The sequence below is a fragment of the Mesoplodon densirostris genome, chromosome 2, assembly GCF_025265405.1.
Source record: "Mesoplodon densirostris isolate mMesDen1 chromosome 2, mMesDen1 primary haplotype, whole genome shotgun sequence".
In the NCBI taxonomy this organism is placed as follows: domain Eukaryota; kingdom Metazoa; phylum Chordata; class Mammalia; order Artiodactyla; family Ziphiidae; genus Mesoplodon; species Mesoplodon densirostris.
Window position 1 is genome coordinate 163,379,054 of NC_082662.1, and position 17,510 is coordinate 163,396,563.

The 17,510-nt window shown below is 43.1% G+C and overlaps 1 protein-coding gene across 1 annotated transcript in view; it reads right to left on the bottom strand.

The window, feature by feature from the left end:
* Positions 1–16,608, bottom strand: part of FMO4 (flavin containing dimethylaniline monoxygenase 4) — a 37,479-nt gene extending 20,871 nt beyond the window's left edge. Inside the window, 5 exon segments of the mRNA XM_060091274.1 lie at positions 6,260–6,422; positions 7,050–7,238; positions 9,008–9,147; positions 12,445–12,503; positions 16,574–16,608. Of these exon segments, the coding sequence (XP_059947257.1) occupies positions 6,260–6,422; positions 7,050–7,238; positions 9,008–9,147; positions 12,445–12,503; positions 16,574–16,602 (580 nt within the window). The 5' untranslated portion in view covers positions 16,603–16,608.
* Positions 16,609–17,510: the final 902 nt, after the last annotated feature.

Below are 17,510 nucleotides of genomic sequence, written 5' to 3' on the forward strand. Positions count from 1 at the left end.
AACTCATCTATGGTACAGCCACTACCCGAGCCCAAGAGGAGGGACACCTTAACTTGAAATGGAACAACTCAAGTGTGCCCTCCAGGGAGGAGAAACTATGAAAGCTTTCATGGAATATGGAAACCAGGTGCTGCCTGCACCCACCAACCTGGCCCTCCACCCATTCTGGCCAGGAGACTGGGGACACCTAAAAACCTGGAAAACCAGCAGCCTGCAAGACCAGCTCAGTCCTAAGGGGAACGGACCCCACTCGGTGACCCTAACCACCTACTCTGCCCTGACGTTGCAGGGATCGCTCTGTGGGCACATCACCCTTGAGTGAAGAGGACCCTAAACCCTACCTCTGGAGAGACAACCTGGTCCCTGACTCATGCGAACCTCTCTCTGACCTGAAGCTTTTCTTCCAAAAAAACAACAAAGTGTGACCAGGGATACTTAGGCCACTGCAGTAAGCCTCCATATCAGGGCACGTTTGCCTACAGGCAAAAGGCCTAGATACCTGCATTTTTAGGAAAAACTTGCTCTTGCTAATATTGGGGCCATGTATCTTAAATTATCTGGTGTCCTTTGTCTCCAAAGGGTTAGATAAATGATGGTTGCTCAGCAATACGAACAGTTAGGGTTGAGGCCTGGTGACCGTCAAACACATCTAAAGGCATCTGGGAAGAAGTCTGGTCCTCTTCCGGGGGGTACAAAAGATGAACCTGCGCCCCCTAGCGCCCCTCAAGAATGAGGAGCAGGACAAAAGAGAGGAGGGATTTGTCACCAGCGGAGCCTAGTCTGGGTAATAAGATAAAGTTTAACCTTTTTGTCTTTTCCTTTGTGCTTAGTCTAGTGTCACTTGCTCACAGGGTGCTGCGTGCAGAGGCCTCGCTCCCGGCCCTTCAGACCTGAGTTCCTAGTGTGAAACGGCTGCGCTGATGCCTCAGCTCGGGGGAGCGTGCAGAAGCGCAGTGTGTGACCCTCAGTTGAAGGCGGTGGCGGTGATGGGCTGCGTGCAGAGTCTCTGGGTCCAAACCTCCATCTGGAGTGTGAGCCTGTGCCTGTCTCTGCCCCGTCCCTGCTGACAGAACCCTGCAAAGCAGCCCCACCGCGTCCCCTCCTGGGGAGCGCCTGCTCTAGAGCCAGATCTCGCACCGGTCCACTCTCTGATCAAAGAATAAAGCTTTCCTCTGCTTCTGAACCAAATTTGGTCTCTTGGCTCTAACAGCACGGGGCAGGAGGACCCTCGTTGGGGACCAGCTCGAAAGGGTCGGTGGTAACAGCTTCAGCAATGAGAGGTGGCAGAGGAAACAAACAGCGATGGGTCCAGCCACCTTCAGACTCCGTGACCGGTGAGATGAAGCACTGACAATGAATCGGAAAGGGAGGCGCTGCACTTTAGAGGGTTCCTCAGCCTCTCACCCCAATACTTCAAGTACTTTTGCAATTTTAATGTAAAAAGATGAAACTGTCTCCTGGAACCTATCATTCTCCTACCAGTCACTGATTCATTCATTTACTCAATAACATTTATTGAAGAGCTACTATATATAACACAATGTTGTTGTTTTTGTGGTATGCGGGCCTCTCACTGTTGTGGCCTCTCTCGTTGCGGAGCACAGGCTCTGGACGCGCAGGCTCAGTGGCCATGGCTCACGGGCCCAGCCGTGTGGGATCTTCCCGGACTGGGGCACGAACCCGTGTCCTCTGCATCGGCAGGCGGACTCTCAACCACTGCGCCACCAGGGAAGCCCTAACACAATGTTTTAATTGGAGTCTTTGCCTGCTGAGGCCCCCAAAGCTGAAAACGAAATGCAGTAAATATGGCAACAAATAGTTGCCACAGTCCTAGGGAGGTGCTAAACCCACTAGGCAGAATTTGCAAAGAAGGTGTATGCAGACCAGTTTTGCGATCCTTTGCCTCTCACTGACTTTCAGGGATTGAAGTCAGAGTGGCCAGAGGTTGGAAATTGGAGACTTTCAGGAAAGGATTTAAAGTGCTGTTGCATTTTTTTGTCTCCTTGACACGAAGCCATATTTGAGGGGCTTCTGGGAGACCCCTGCGAGACCTCGACCCTTGGAGTCTTTGGAGCACAGAGACTGGTGTGTGACCCATGCTTGCAAGGCTGTGACTGGAGCTGCCTGCAAGGGGTGGCTGCACCAGTAGCAAGTTTTTCATCTACTGCTGACAGTGTGGATACATGTCTCATGTGGACCAGATGAAAGCCATGTAGGAGAGAGCCTGTCTGATGCCAATTTAAAGGGACTTTGTACAAGGTAGCCATCTGGACTGGCAATGAGACCTTAATAGATAGTCTATGGAAATGACCTGGGAAGGAGCTAGGGTTTAGGGACTTGTAAAGTGGCCTGTCTGAGAGTGCTTGGTCTGTAGCAACAGGAGCTGCACGGAACCCTAGTCGTGGGGCGTCTCTCTGGAGCAGAGCCTAGGAAAGCACCCCACAAAGCATGGATCTTAAACACCCCCAAGGCCTGAGAGAACTAGCACCTGGTTGGTGCCGGTCAAGAAAGACTTTTCCTGCCCCCTTACTTCTTCTTGTCCTTGCCCTGACTCCAATTCTGGAAGGGCCAGAGACTGCAGCTGGTGAGTGAAAGGTTTGGAGGAGGAACTGGCAGAGGAAGGGAGCAGCCAAGCGCACCATCTCTTCTCACTGCGGCTGTCAGCACAAAGCAGGAGCCAGCTGGGGGAGGGGAGAAGCTTCATCATTACAGGTAGTTATACAGGTAATTGCCAGTTTATACTATTACACGAGACAGAACATTTCAGCCATAAAAATGAGAAGTTGGGGGACTTCCCTGGCAGTCCAGTGGTTAGGACTCTGTGCTTCCACTGCAGGGGGCACGGGTTCCATCCCTGGCCAGGGAACTAAGATCCTACATGCTGCATGGCACGGCCAAAAAAAAAAAAGATGACAGAGGAGGACTTTTCATTATTTGAGAGTGAGCAGAAAAGCGGTGGGAATGGCCTGAAATTGCAACCAAGGGCAGGAGAAGGACAAGCCCCACAGATGAGGCCTGCAGGGACATTACAAGAAAAAGTACAGTTGGTTAATAACTCTACATTACATGACCTGTACTTTCAACATTGTATAGCCCAAGGCACTGTTGCAGGTTTTAGGTTTAGGAGATGTGAGAATAAAAGGCAGTCTCTACCCTTAAAGAGTTCATCCTCGAGTGAGAAATAGGTAAACAGACAATAGCTAACTAACGCTTATTCAGACCTTACTAGCAAGTCCCGGACATTCTTCTAAGGACTTTATACATATTAATTAATTTAAACCTCACAACAACCCCATAGGGTGAACAATATTATGATGCAATTTTACTAATGCTGAGAGTGGAGGCACAGAGAGGTTAAGCAACTTGCCCAAGGCCATACAGTAAGTAGCAGAGCCCGACGGGAAGTCAGGTCATCTGACTTTGGGCTCAGCTGTCAAGCATGATACTATGCTGCCCCCCAGAACAGGAGGTGTTACAGTGCCTTCAATGGGGCATCAGCCTAGACTGAGCCAGGGAAGTCATCCTGGAGGAGGTGATTTATTTTTTTTTTCAAAGAATGACATTAGAAAGATGATTGGGAATTTGAACAGCGAAGCCCTAAGAGGGTTTCAAGAAGGGGGAAGAGCACATGCCCCGGATGCATTAGAGAGTGGGGCTTCAACCCATTCACTGAGGTTTGGCTGGAGAGAAGCTTCCTGAGGGCTCAACCTTGGTTCATAGATTTTGTATGTACCTAACACAATGCTTTTCAAATAACAGGTTCTCCATAATTGCATATTTGAGCAGGGGACCCAAGAAAAAGTATGGAATGCATAGGTAGTTCTGAATCAATGATTATGTCAATAATGCCTTGCCCCCTCCCCTGCCCCAAAGGAATCTATCTGGTAAATCAAAACTACTAATTCAGAAAAAAAAGCGGTCTGCTAGGAGGCACAGGACCTAGTTTGCCTTGTCAGCAAATATCTCTGGAATAGTTTGCTATTGTGGTTTCTTCATCTTATACTTATTCCCCTACCGTTATGTGTTGAAAAATGCTTAGCAACTACCTTAGGAGAAGGAAGACCAGAAGCTTGAAGTCCATGCACAACGCTCACAAAGTTTAAGAACATTTGTTAATAATTGATCAAATATAATTAGGCATTTGCGACCACTAATCTGTAACTAATGATTACAACTGATGTGTGTTTAGAGAGTCACGTTTACACAACTTCTGAGTGTGGGAGAGAGAAGAATGAAGAGGGGTGACCTGCAGAACTGCACTTTGTGCCACCCATCCCGTGACTCCTGTATGGGCTCTGGGAGGATCCAGCACTCTGAGATGGAATGGCTGTTGAGGCTTATAACTGGGGTTATAACTTAACTAAGAGGGAGAAATACTTTTTCATCTGGGGGATGCACCTGTTCTTCCAAGCAATTCTCAGATGGTGGATAATAGCTTACAAAAGGTCATGATTCATAACAGTAGTAGCTATTGTTTATAGAGTGCTTACTGTGTGCTCTGTACTATGCTAAGTATTTTACATGGATGATCTCATTTAATCCTCATCACTACTCTGAGACGGGAACTTATATTTCCACTTTGCTGAGGCTTAGAGAGGTTACGTTCATCCAAGATTAAGTAACTGGCACAGGGTCTGGATCCAGAGCTTTGTTCATAACCATTAAGCTAAATGCTACTTATCCAGGGCCACGGCCTGCAGGGAACTGTAGCAGACCAGAACTTCCTGGAAAGCTTACATCGTATCCACTCACCAAGATACCTCACTCTGGAAACACAGAGGAAATTGGGATTATCTGTCCTGCTGTCCCCCATAACAGATTCTTCCAAAGTCTGGTCATAAACCAAGACCCCCTCAGGGAGAGTCTCTAAAATCTACGTGTGTGGGTCTCTTCCTTCTCCCATATCTGGGTTTTAGGGCAAAAGAAAGGGACACGTCAATATTTCTACTACAATTATTCCTCCCCCACCTCCCTGAGGTCATTAAAGTATGTAGAAATGTCTGCTCTCAAGCTGATCCAAAACTAAACTATGTTGCTACTCTAGTTTATGTTTAGCCAGTCTCTTTCCTTGGGACCACTTCTGCCAGTCTGGACACTTCATGCTGCTACAAAGATCATCACCCCTCAGCTCCTGATTGCTCCTTTGCAGCAGTGTTCTTTAGTTATAGTCACAGTGGGACTGAAGGTAGTTAGGAGTAAAGGATTAGCCACCTCAAACCTGACAAGACACTTAATTCCAAAAGCATCTCTTCTTTGGCACTTGTGACACATTTCCTCATGGAAACATTGTTATAGAGGCAGTTATATATTCCTTTAGTACTATGTGATTATGTATTTAGCCCATAGACTAGCAGCAAGCCTGAAGCTGACCCACCATTTACAATATTGCTTCTTTGTAAAATTATGTACTGAATTCTCCCTTGGTCCCTAACACATTTTGAAAATAGAATAGTTTGTTAATTTGAGATTATGTTTTAAGATTTATATTTCATTTTTTATTGTCTAAGGTTTGCAAACTTCCTTCTTCGCATCTTCGTTTCTTAAAGGTTCTTTTAATTCCTAAAAGAAGTTTCAAAACTTCATACTCAATTGCCTTTAGGGCCACTTATGAGTAACGGAAGAAGAGTAGCTTCACTACATTTTAGTAATCCTCACTTGACTTCAAAAGATGGAGATTTTCCAATTGTGAGCATATTAAAAAGAATGTGCCATTGGATCAAAAGCATTTCCAAAGGGGAATTTCTAAAACTCCTTTGTGTGGATAGCCCTGCTTTAAGAGGTGGATGGATTATTATTGTGATGACTATTTTGAAGGGTGACAATATTTCTTTGTATGTATTATTTCTGGTCTATTTCTTAAAAAAAAATTCTGTCAAGTTTCCTTGTATTCTCACTTCCTTTAAGTTATTGAATTACAGGTCACTCCTGATTCAAATGACCTGTAATTTAATGACAAGATTCAAAGCCTATTTTTTTTCATGACCGATCTGATAGTTTTGAGCCTTATGTGATCACTGAGCTTGAATCAGACAGGCATGATAAAACTCAAATGATAACGTCAGCATTTATATTAATAAGTAAATAATAAAATCTGACACCTCTATAGTGTTTTATAACTTTCAAAGTTATTTTGTACATATTATTTCTGAGGGTAAACATAAAGTTGTCTATAATCATGAGGAAGTATTTCCAATTACAAATCAGTAACTTCTAGAAGAACCCAGAAGAGTAGGCATGGTTTCAGGTAGAAATGACTCACCAGGAAATGACTCCAAAGGTAAATGGGGATTCAGGAAGTGTCCAGTGCAAACCATGACAGCATCAAAGATAGCTCTGTCCAGCTTCCCCTCTGTCTCTGTGACAACATCCCACTGACCAGTTTCGGAGAAGTCAGGACGCTTTGTTACGCTGCACACTGTGGTCTGAAAGCAAAAGACAAACACTCGCTTTCCATCAGTCATCTTGGGACCTCATACAATGGCTGTATGGTAACCGTGTCTGTTATTTCAAGTGGGCCAAGTCAGTCCCACGATAGGAGGTCTGTTAACATTGGCTTATCTTTTCCCTAGAGAAGTTAAATAATTGTGCAAAGTCTCAAAAGTGGTCACATAGATTAGGACCCAAAACATCTGAATGCCTTCACTGCAAGGAAGAAACATTCAGTTTTTATTCCTGGTGAGAAGGAGATAAATTAAAACACCAAATGTTGAAAAAATTTAGGAAAATGAGTTTTGACCCATTATAGTATCTGTGGTTCAGACTTCTAGTCGTTTCTTCCCAGTGGGTTTCATGAACAAAATCCATTTTTCCTTTCCTCTCAAAAACATTCTAAATTTTATCCTGAATGAGAGTCTGGATTTAGAGGAAGAACCAGGAAATTCAGTATTTTAGTGACTTATTTGAGTAAAACATGACCAGCAGGATTATTATCTGCCTTATTCATATATAGAGAAAGTCAGGAAGAAGTTCACTTAAGTATCCCATTTCCATCAGATTGGTGAATGGGCCAGCCCCTACTCATTAACCTTCCATAACCCAAGGTATCTTACTCTAAACCGAATGTATTTCAGAAGGTCAAAGTGCTCAGCAAACTCTTGGAGGTAGTCCCAAAATTTTTCTTGCTTCATGAAATTGGGATAATCTTCTTGGAAGGGGAAGTCGCTGTAACATGACATTTCTTTGCAGACGTTTGTCACTAATGACTTGTAGACCCTGGGCATCCCATCTTTAGAAGTTTCCTGTGGTGAAAGCACAGTTAGCTTGATGGGGTGGTTGGGGGGGGAAAGGAGGAAGAGAATAGAGACCATCAGCAGTTAGCGTTCCACGTGTAATTCCAAAGAATTCCTGGAAAAGTTAGCATTGGGTCCCCATGCTATAGTTATCAGAAATCATTGGTGGGGTTGGAATTGTTAAATACGGTATCTTTCTCAAACTACAAAGAAGCTAACAACATTTAATAGGGCTCTCCAAGAATGACACTGCCCTTAAGTAATTCCATGAACACGGGCCCATGGTCTATCTTGCTTATCTTCTCCTTCTTCCCTTGCCGTGATTATTCCCCCCACTCATGCTCTGCACCTCTTCCTCTTGCCTTTGTTTAAGGAACTCCTCACTAATTTTTCTATTTATTGTCTATGTATATTTTCAACCGCTCTCTTTTTATTGCTCCTTCCCATCCACACTTAAAATACTGAAGACTCAAATTTTCAAAACAAAACAAAACTCCCTTTCAACCTGTATCCCCTTCCAGCCTTGTCTCTCTCTGTCTTATCTCAGTCGTCATGAAAGAATCATCACATACTGGCAGCCTCTGTTTTCTCCTGGACTCCTCAACTTGTTGTTTTGTCTCGATCTCTGTCACTCAAAAACAAAACAACAAAACAAAAAGATCTGTATTAAAGGCACCGGTGAACTTCTCGTGGCGGAAGTTTTCTTCTTCAAGTCTCTTCCTTCACCATCATGTTCTCTAAAAAGTCTTCCATAACCCAACAGATCTTCACAAGGTAGCTATTGTGCCCTGCCCCAGCACACTGTACTTTGAGCCCAGAACCAATCACACTGCATTGTAGTGATCTGTTTACTGTTTCTGTTCCCCACCAGACAGTAAGGAGGGCTGGGTCCTTGTCCATCTTGTTTCCCATAGGTCCTGGTAGAGGGACAACATGACTACTTGTTGAATGAATGAAAATGAGTACTACAATTGCATTTTTGAAAAAAAAAATAGTATTTATATGACTGGAAAAAATTACATCAAAATTTTGTTAGTGCTGACTCATGAGAATTGATATTCTATTTAATTTGTATTTTTCTTTTGTTTAACTCAGTACTGTTTTCTAAAATTAATCTGTATCACTTTACAATAGGAGAAGGAAACCAAACCAACCATGGGGTCAAACAGCAGACCTAATACTTTCTTCCACATTGACATTTGGTGGCTTGAAGAGGCCCATAGTACACCAGAAAAATATTATTTTTCCCCAGTATGCTATAATCCTAGGGTTGTGATCATTTACATGCATTTGCTTATTCTGTTTTCTTCATCATCCATCAAGACTGGCAAATGCTGCCTACTCCAAGAAGGCTTCCCTCATTCATACCAGTTTGAAGCACCCTCCCCAACCTTGAGTTCCCACTAAAGGCTGCTCTTCTCTACCCAACCAAAGCATTTAATACTTGGGCCTCCCGTCTTCTGACACCTTATACCCTACCACTGGGGCAGGTCCCTTTATTCCCTCTGAAGACCCTGCTATTCCCAGTAACCAGGACCAATTTTGGCCAGAGGCAGGGGGTATTTAGTCATTTCCAGCCTCACTTCCTGATGCTCAAGTCACCTAATAGCTGGCCTAGCCTTGAGCATACCCCACTAGGATGCATAATACACTCCTAAGAAGGGTGGATTAGTGCCTGCGTTTTTCTTCTGATAATGTGAAAAATATTACACAAAGCAAACAAACAAAGCAAACGGCCAGATTATGATTGGTGGAAGTGGGAGGTATGAACTACGCACAGTAAACTTCCACAGTCCCCCGATGTCATTACTTCTTTCAAAGCAGGTAGGCTCCAGGTCCTCATCCAAGCAGCATTTGATGGAGGACAGGCCACTCACACCAGCTCCAATCACTGCAACTCGCTTGGCCATGGCGTGTTCTGTATGAGATAAGTTGAGCAGAGCTTCTTTATATGACAAAGCTAGAAGGGAGCCCTTGTCATAGAAGTCAACTTTTACAGTGATCCTTTCATCTTTGAGCTGAGGCAGAATCACATTTTGTTTAAAGATGAGGGCTCAAATCACACTGGTTTGGTTTGAATCCTGGCTTCATTTGTTTACAGTATGACCTTAGGCTAGTTGTTTATCCTCTCTGTGCCTCAGTTTTCTCATGAGCACAATGGGAGTGGAAGTAATAATACCAATTTAAAATATTTGTTATGAAATTAAATGACTGAGATATGTTGGAAGGGTTATAGAAGTGTGTCTGCTATATAGTAAGTGCTCAATTAAATTTTGCTCTTATTATTAGCTAGTGTAGCCAGAACCTTGATCCCCTTAAGACTTTAGATCCTCTCAGTATTAAAGGGACTCTTTGCTAACACCTAGTCCCTCTGAAATGCTAGGAATTGCAACAAGCAAAAATGTTAGTTTTTATTCAAAGCATCTAAAGTTCTAAAGAATAGCTAGTCATGGGCCATGTCCTGCCAGCAAAAAAGATATTACATGCGTTTAGGGGAGGTTCTTAACTTTGCACAGAGAAAGGTTGACTGACCATAATACAGAACTGTGGTCATATGGTCATATGGAAATGGGGATGCCATGTTGTCAGGAAAGATTGGAGGAAGTGTGAATGTGTCATGGGGATTTATAACCAGTTTTTCTTGATTTTATGTTTTGGGCTTCTGCAAACATCAATATAGCTTTTGCTTTGATCAGATGGGCTAACCACCGAGTTGATTTCAGCAAATCAGGTTTATGTCACGCGGAAGACTTTGAAGTGTCAGGTGTCCTCATTCTCAAGTGCTGCCTTTCCCTCAGCCCTCGTGGCCAGTCTGAGAAACACACAAAGAGTAGTTGAGACCTCAAAGTATTTGCTTTATAAAATATACTTAACTGATTTGACTTTGCCTATGAAAAAGACATGGTACTTTTTGAGGAGAGATATTGCTGTATAACTCTTATGTGACTTTTGTAGTGTCATGACATTTACCATAATGGTGTTTGCCTTGAGGAACCTAGGGAGAACATATTTTTGAGTCCTGAATACCGGTAAATGGGAAAACATATAGCATCATCACTGAACACGACTTAAGGCCACTCTGCTAATAAGAGGTTGAGTCTGGAGAGACTTTGGGTATCTGAGTATGAGCCTGGATGTGCACATCTCATTGGTCTGAGAGCCTGAAGTGTCCTGTGATTCCTGCTACTAAGCCTCTTCCCTTGCCTGAGCTCAGGTTTGCTGCCACACCTTCTGGTTGGGCTTGGGGGATTTTGTCCTTTTGGTTTTGTAGTTTGCCTCCTAGCCAGATCAGAACCCCCAGGCACAAAACCAAAGTGAAGTTACTGACTTTACAGAGGGCAGAAGAAGACTGCTGAGCCCTTGGACCCTTCGGACTCACCTGGTTCCAGAGGAGGATCTAGGCAGGGACTTGCAACAAGGATGAGAGGGTGACCCCAAACAACCCACTTACACGCCTTAAGATTTACTGTTTGCAAATAAGAAAAATAGCTATATTGAAGGATTGTTTGGGTCTTAAACAGTGATAATAATTACACAAAACTGCCTAGCACCAAATACTTACTCAGCATTCATTTCCCACCTCCCTAACTGATTCTCTCCTTTCCTCTCTTCCTGGAAAAGACAGCTCATGCAGATAAAATTTATCAACAAGTTTGGAAACATCTAGGCAAACATACCTATGACTTCCTTTGGATTGAGTAAAAGGTTTAGGTGGCTTTTAATCAGAAATAAATGGCCTCCACCAATAAGAACACTTAAACTTCCAGGGCACTAGGGAGAGGTCTGGAATTGGCAGATCCCTCTGTGCTGTGTTTTTGCACAATAATATGAAAGAAATAGTTGTTAATTGATCTGGTTAAAATGCAAAATGGGCTGCAGTGAATAGACTGGCAGCAAATTAATTCACTCAACAGATGCACCCTGTGTACCTCTAAGGGCAAGTACTGAGCCAAGCGTGGGGACCCCCAAGATGGTTAAGAGCCAGTGACTTAAGTAATAGTAATAAATATAGACCCAGTGACTGTCCACAGGAAGATGCCACTATATGGAGAGAGGCTGGCACACATGATCCCATGTGGTACGTCCTGTAATAGCAGTGTGCTCTGGGTACAAATGCTTGCAGACACTCTTGGGCTGCTCAGCTATGCCTGGAGACCTAGCTAGAGACACATAGTAGGCTGTATATTTCCTGGGCAAAACCACCTTGTCCTTTACAGACTGACTTAGAGACTGTCTAAGTGCCAAATAATTGTTGTCCAAAATAGATGTGAATTGAAAGGCAGTAGAGAAGACTGCAGGCTTGGAGGGGTACGAGGACATAAGGTGTGTTAAGCTCTTTGTAAACTGTAAAGTGGGCTATAAACATAAGGTCCATTGTAGGTCAAAGGCTGCTGACATTTAGTGCCTAAATCGAAAGAAGCCCTAAACTACTGAACTGGACTTTTGAACAACATGAAAACCCCACTCCATACCTGACAGACCAGAAAATGCAGGAATCATTTTTGAGACACGGAGAGACTTGGATGATTAGCAAATTATGTAGCTGATTATGATTTATATGAGTTTGGACTTGGATCTATTTATATTTCGTATTATCACTCTACCAGTGCTCTTCCTTTGCTACGGGATTTCCTAACATAACACTTGTGGAGTATTTTGTGTTTCCCAGTGCCTCACAATTCCATCTCATCCAAAAGATGAAATCAGAAGTGAGCCTGGAATCACAGACAGTCCCATGATTCTGTTATTCTCACCCACACCTTCCTTCAGGGTGGTTTTCCCCTACAACATAACTTTGTTTCCTTAGCACGTTCCTTTGCTTCCTGGTTTTCTCTAATTCTGCTGCTTTAACCCTAATCAAGAGGCTCTCGAGGGAGAAGATCACATTCATTTTTAAGGAGTGTACTCACCAAGGAAAGTATTCATCCTCTGTGAAAGCAGCTTCTGGAAACATTTCCCCATTATGAAAAAAAAAAAAAAATCCAGGACACTTACCTTGTTGGCATAGAGCAGATATTTTGACAAATTATTTCTCACAGCCCAAAGACAAAGATAGTGTTTGTCTTTAAAAAAGAAAAATTCCAAACACAAACTCTTTGTTCTAAAAGAAAAATAAAAAATAAACCAATGCTGACTTTAATCAAAGTACTCTCGGTTTAAAACAAAAACCATCCGTTTTTCCTGTCATGCTAGTGACAGCAGAAAGTATACTCACCGAGGAAAAGAAAGTTGTGTAGGGCACCAGCTTGATACTTCCGTGTTCTCGAAGGAGGGCTAAATGACGAGTTAGAATAAAGCCTTCGGATTCGAAGGCCACAAACGACTTCTGCCCCTTTCCCCACCCTCCTAAACGTCACAGTTCCGACGGAGCCCTAAACTTAAAGGGGAGCACGTGGTAAGCGACTGCTCTTCTCATTGTAGCCTTTAGAGGGCGCCAAGTCGTTCCAAACCACAATCCCCAGTGAAACAGACGTTCTACTTAACTAAATTCTGACTCTTGAATTAGTCCCTTGAACCGTCATAGGAACTATCCATAGGAGAAAGTCAATTAGGTGACTATCACGTCATCAAGTTCTCCCATGTCTAGAGTTCCCTAACTCCAGAAGTATGAGTTCAAAATTCAGAACTTATAAGGAATTTAAGCTGTTTCATCCTTTTGGAAAGGGTTAGCAGAGGGAGCTGGTAAAACCTGTTAGAAAAAGCGTAAAACTGGTTTTAGGTATTAGCCTAGGGCTCATATCTAAGAAGAGGAATAATTACAGAAGCAAGCACTGGGAATAATAATAATAGGCAACATCTTTTTTTTTTTTTTTTTTTCTTCTCCATTGAGTGCTTGGAAACAAGCATAAAATACCATCTTAAGCTCATTGAACAGTTTCTAGACCAGGGGTGCAAATGCAGATGCCCACAGGGGTCAGGAAGGTAACCCAAATGAGGGAAGAGGGCCGGGATAAGATCTGACTGGAAAGCACATCCCCCATCTATTAGGTTCAGCTAAATGGTGTAATTTGAGAGCATAAGCCCCAGATTGCAAGGTTTTAGGTTCCTTTCAATAGAAACTGCAAATTCAGATTTTTACATAAAATCTTCTATTGGCAACAAATTAATTTTTCTTTTGAAAAATATTAAGCCCACAGAAAAGTTGAAAGAACAATTTTATTAATGCACACTAATGTATCCACCCATTTATCAACTAGCAACCACTTGACACATTGAAATTTTCTTCCCCTCTCTCTTTCTCTTTCTCCACACGTACACAAACACACACACACACACACCTGTACACACACATCTGAAAGTAGTTTTCAAACAGGATGCCATCAGGATATTTCAGCACATATTTCACAAGAGTAAGGGCATTCTCCCTTTCTATACTAAGAAAGTCAGTATAAATTCAATAACATCATCCAACATACAGTCCACTTTCAAATTTCTCCAGTTGTCCCCAAAATGTTCTTATCTAGTGGTGTACTGGAGCTGGCTTGCAGAGTGAGAATATGCATCTCTTCCAAGTTCAGTGATAGCTTGGCATTACACACAGTAATACTCTACACAATAGCTTGACATTGTTCATGGTGGGGGTATTTACATCATGGAAACTGGCAAACACTACAAATCTGGGATCTCCCCACACCCCCAGCCTTTTTGTTCGTTTGTTTGTTTTTTGTGGTACGCGGGCCTCTCACTGCTGTGGCCACTCCCGTTGCGGAGCACAGGCTCCGGACGCGCAGGCTCAGCAGCCATGGCTCACGGGCCCAGCCGCTCCGTGGCATGTGGGATCCTCCCGGACCGGGGCACGAACCCATGTCCCCTGCATCGGCAGGCGGACTCTCAACCACTGCGCCACCAGGGAAGCCCACCATTTATTTTTAAACTGTGCAATTTTACATAATTACTTATTGAAACACATTTTTTCCCTGCAGAGGATAAGGAGGATGATATCAGGGACTGAGTAAGGGAGCTTTTGGGGAAGATAATGAGGTTAACTTTGTACATATTGCATTTGAGAAGCTCATGGCGTATTCTGTTTGAAATGTCCATTGAGGCGCTAGGTCTGTGGCTCAGAAGAAATAAGGCAAGCAATAAAATGTGCATCCTGCTTAGGTAATAATAGTAATAATAGCTGTCAGTTATTAAATACTTACTAGGAATTATGCTAAGTACTTTATGTGGATTACACTATTTAATCCTTATAACACCCTACGAGGTAGGATGTGTTATAACTTCTATGCAGTAGAAAAGAAAACTGTAGCTTTGAAAAAGTACATAACTTGCTGAAGTTCACACAGCTAGTAGGTGGTGGAACTTCTGCAGTGGTTTCAGTTCTCTATGCAACCCCCCCAAGGGGGCATGTTGAAAGACCTGGAGTGTTGGACTGTAAAAAAAGTTAGGCCCAGTAGGTGGTACTATTTGTATACACTAAAAAGAATTTCTGAAAATGTAAAATTACTCTTAAGTTGAAATGCCTTAGAAGTCCTTCTGATTTAAGGGATGAGCAAGAGGCCGAAGTGTGTAATATGTTTTCTCTTTTGCCAGGTTTCTGGGACACAACTAAATTCAGTTATCTTTATGAATGGGACAAAACTGTTTCCCAGTATGATTTATGGAATAATTCCAAGGTGAGGAATGAGAGCCCCTTTTTTTCTGTTGAATCTGTTCTACACTATGGCCACAGAGTACGTCTGGAATAGTCATGGTCAGAGAAGAAGGAGGGATAAACCCGGAAAAAGATGCATGTGGAGATTCAGAAACTAGTGGTCTACATGATGGAAAAGAGCTTCAAAGCAGGAAAGATGTGTGTGGATAGAGAGGCAGGTCCATACACACTCATAGGCAGAGTGAGAAAGGGAGACACACGGATGCTTTCATGGAGCAATATCCTTGTAATGTGACTTTCACGATATCACTATTAAGACTTCTGAAGTCCTTTATTTGAACATTGGAGACCACAGGCTTAAATGGTGAAGTTAAGAGCCCTGGATGTATGTTCTGCAGATCTATGTCCTGACTCGGCCACTTATGAGCTCTTTTACCTTGGACTAATCAATTGATATTTCCTTGCCTGTTTCTTATTTGTTAAATCTGTAGTACAGCCTTCCCCATGAAGACAGAGCTTGCTATAGCAAGAAACTCAGCTACCATCACTAGCATTTGGCAGAGATTTAAAGGCAGGCAGGGGAGTTTTTTTTAAGAGTGAAAAAAGGGGAATGATTCAGATATACTCTTATTGGAGGTTGTTGGCATGAGGAAGGTGGAGGCGGGCTAACGAGAAGCAAGTCATCACATGTGACTGGTTTGGGGAGTATATTTGATCTTCTTTGTTGGTCCTGAGTTGGAGTGGGGACAACAGTTAGAGAAGCTGGCACTCATCGACCAAGTCCTGGTCCTGAGTGTTCTAATCTGATTGCTGCAGAAGTTACGGGTCACAGTTCTATTGTTGTAGATGGTTTGGCCATAGTCTGTATATTTAGTCCCTTGGCACAATGTATTCAGTACTTGAGATTAGGTTCAGGCTCCAGCTTGAGTCCTCGTGGTTTGCCCCTGTGGCTGCCTGGGTAGTCTACCTTGCCATGTTTCACCCTGGGCACTGAACCTCCCCAGCCAGCTTCATGAGGAACGCTGAAGTGTCAACTCTGCTTCACGGGAGAGAAAGGCATTTCAAGAAGTCATTCAGATTATATTCAGTGGAGCAGTTTTTCCTTATGAGTTCCTATGTTAAGTGTTCTCCCAATTCCAGCGTGTGTGTGGGCTTTCCCCCCACACCGTCGAGCAGTTCTTGGAGACGAGCTGGGTGTCCTACAGTTGAACTCAATTCTGATACTAACTACCCAGAGATGGCATCAGATTCCACAAGTTAAGGGCTCAGTCCTACAAGACTGCCTTCCCTCTCAATTCAGTTGTCAATTGTGAGCCCAGGTTGCCACCTGTGCTTCTGAGAACCAGCTATAGATCAGAAGTTCCAATGATCCCCCTCCTTGGGTTCAATTAATTTGCTAAAATAATCAGTAGCTTTGTGAACTAATTTGGCTCACAGAACTCAGTGAAGCATTTTATTTACTAGATTACTAGTTTATTATAAAAGGATGATATCACTCAGGAATAGCCAGATGGAAGAGATGCACAGGGCAAGGTAGGTGGGAAGGGAGTGGAGTTTCCATGTCCTTTCCAAGGGCACCATTCTTCCTGAGCCTTTATGTGTTCACCAACTTGGAAGCTCTCTGAACCCCACCCTTTCCTTCTGTTTTTACAGAAGTTTCATTACATAGGCATGATTGATTAAATCATTGGCCTTGATTGATTCAACAGACCTGAGTGGATGAGTCGTTACCTGCATCTCTACTTACCTACAGAGCTCACTCTCTCCTGATTCCATAGTTTTTGAATCCCCTCCATTATCCAAATCATGGACCTCTCTGTGAGGTGAAGTTTCCCATCAAAGCCCAGCAGTGAGATGAAGTGAAGGCAAAACATTTTCTGGCTGAGTCACATCCTCACATGTGCAACTGTGAGAGAGAATCCAGGGTTGGTGTAGTTTGGTCAAAAACTGCTTTTGACATGATGTTTGCTTTTGCTCTTCATTTTCTGTCTTTTCTTTCTTCTTATTATCTCTCTATTAAAGACTTCTTAGCTGTGTCTTTTCTGTAATGAATTCCAGTTGGATTTTATTGACTCTTAGAAGGGGCAGCTGTTTGCCTCTTTAAGCAAAGTTGTAAAGGTGTATATGAGCAGGAGGTGTTTTTCCTTTGGGTGCTGGACGCCGGCTCCAAGAGCAGGTGGAGGTGCGTGTTTTCTGTGGAGTAGATCTGATTGTGGTTGTTATTACCCCAGCTGGAGGCTCTGTTTTGTTGCAGAGTGCATTCTAGGGGAATGAGTACTCCCAGGCAAGTACATTCCTTTACAAACACTCCGATGAAGTCAGTGAACCCTCCCATCCTTTTATGGCCTTTATTAATAGGCTCCTTATCCCCTCTCTCTTTCCCCCAATTCTTAAAAAGAGAATAAAAGACCACTTGAAATAATTCTAGGCTGTTTCTTTCTTTTTATTTTTAATCAGCTGATATCATAAGAGCACCACTTTAGTACAACCAAATCTTTTGTGAAATAGGGAGTTTTAGTTGAGGTCTATGAAAATAGAAAAGAGGTCTAAATGCTCAGAGTGCTGTCTGGGACAACTCTCTCTTCTAAAATGAAACTTGAACCTTCCAGCAGCCTTCAAATGCACAGAAACCTTGGTTATCTTCCTCTAGCACTAGAAGCAGGTGGAGTTGGGAGACACTCAGG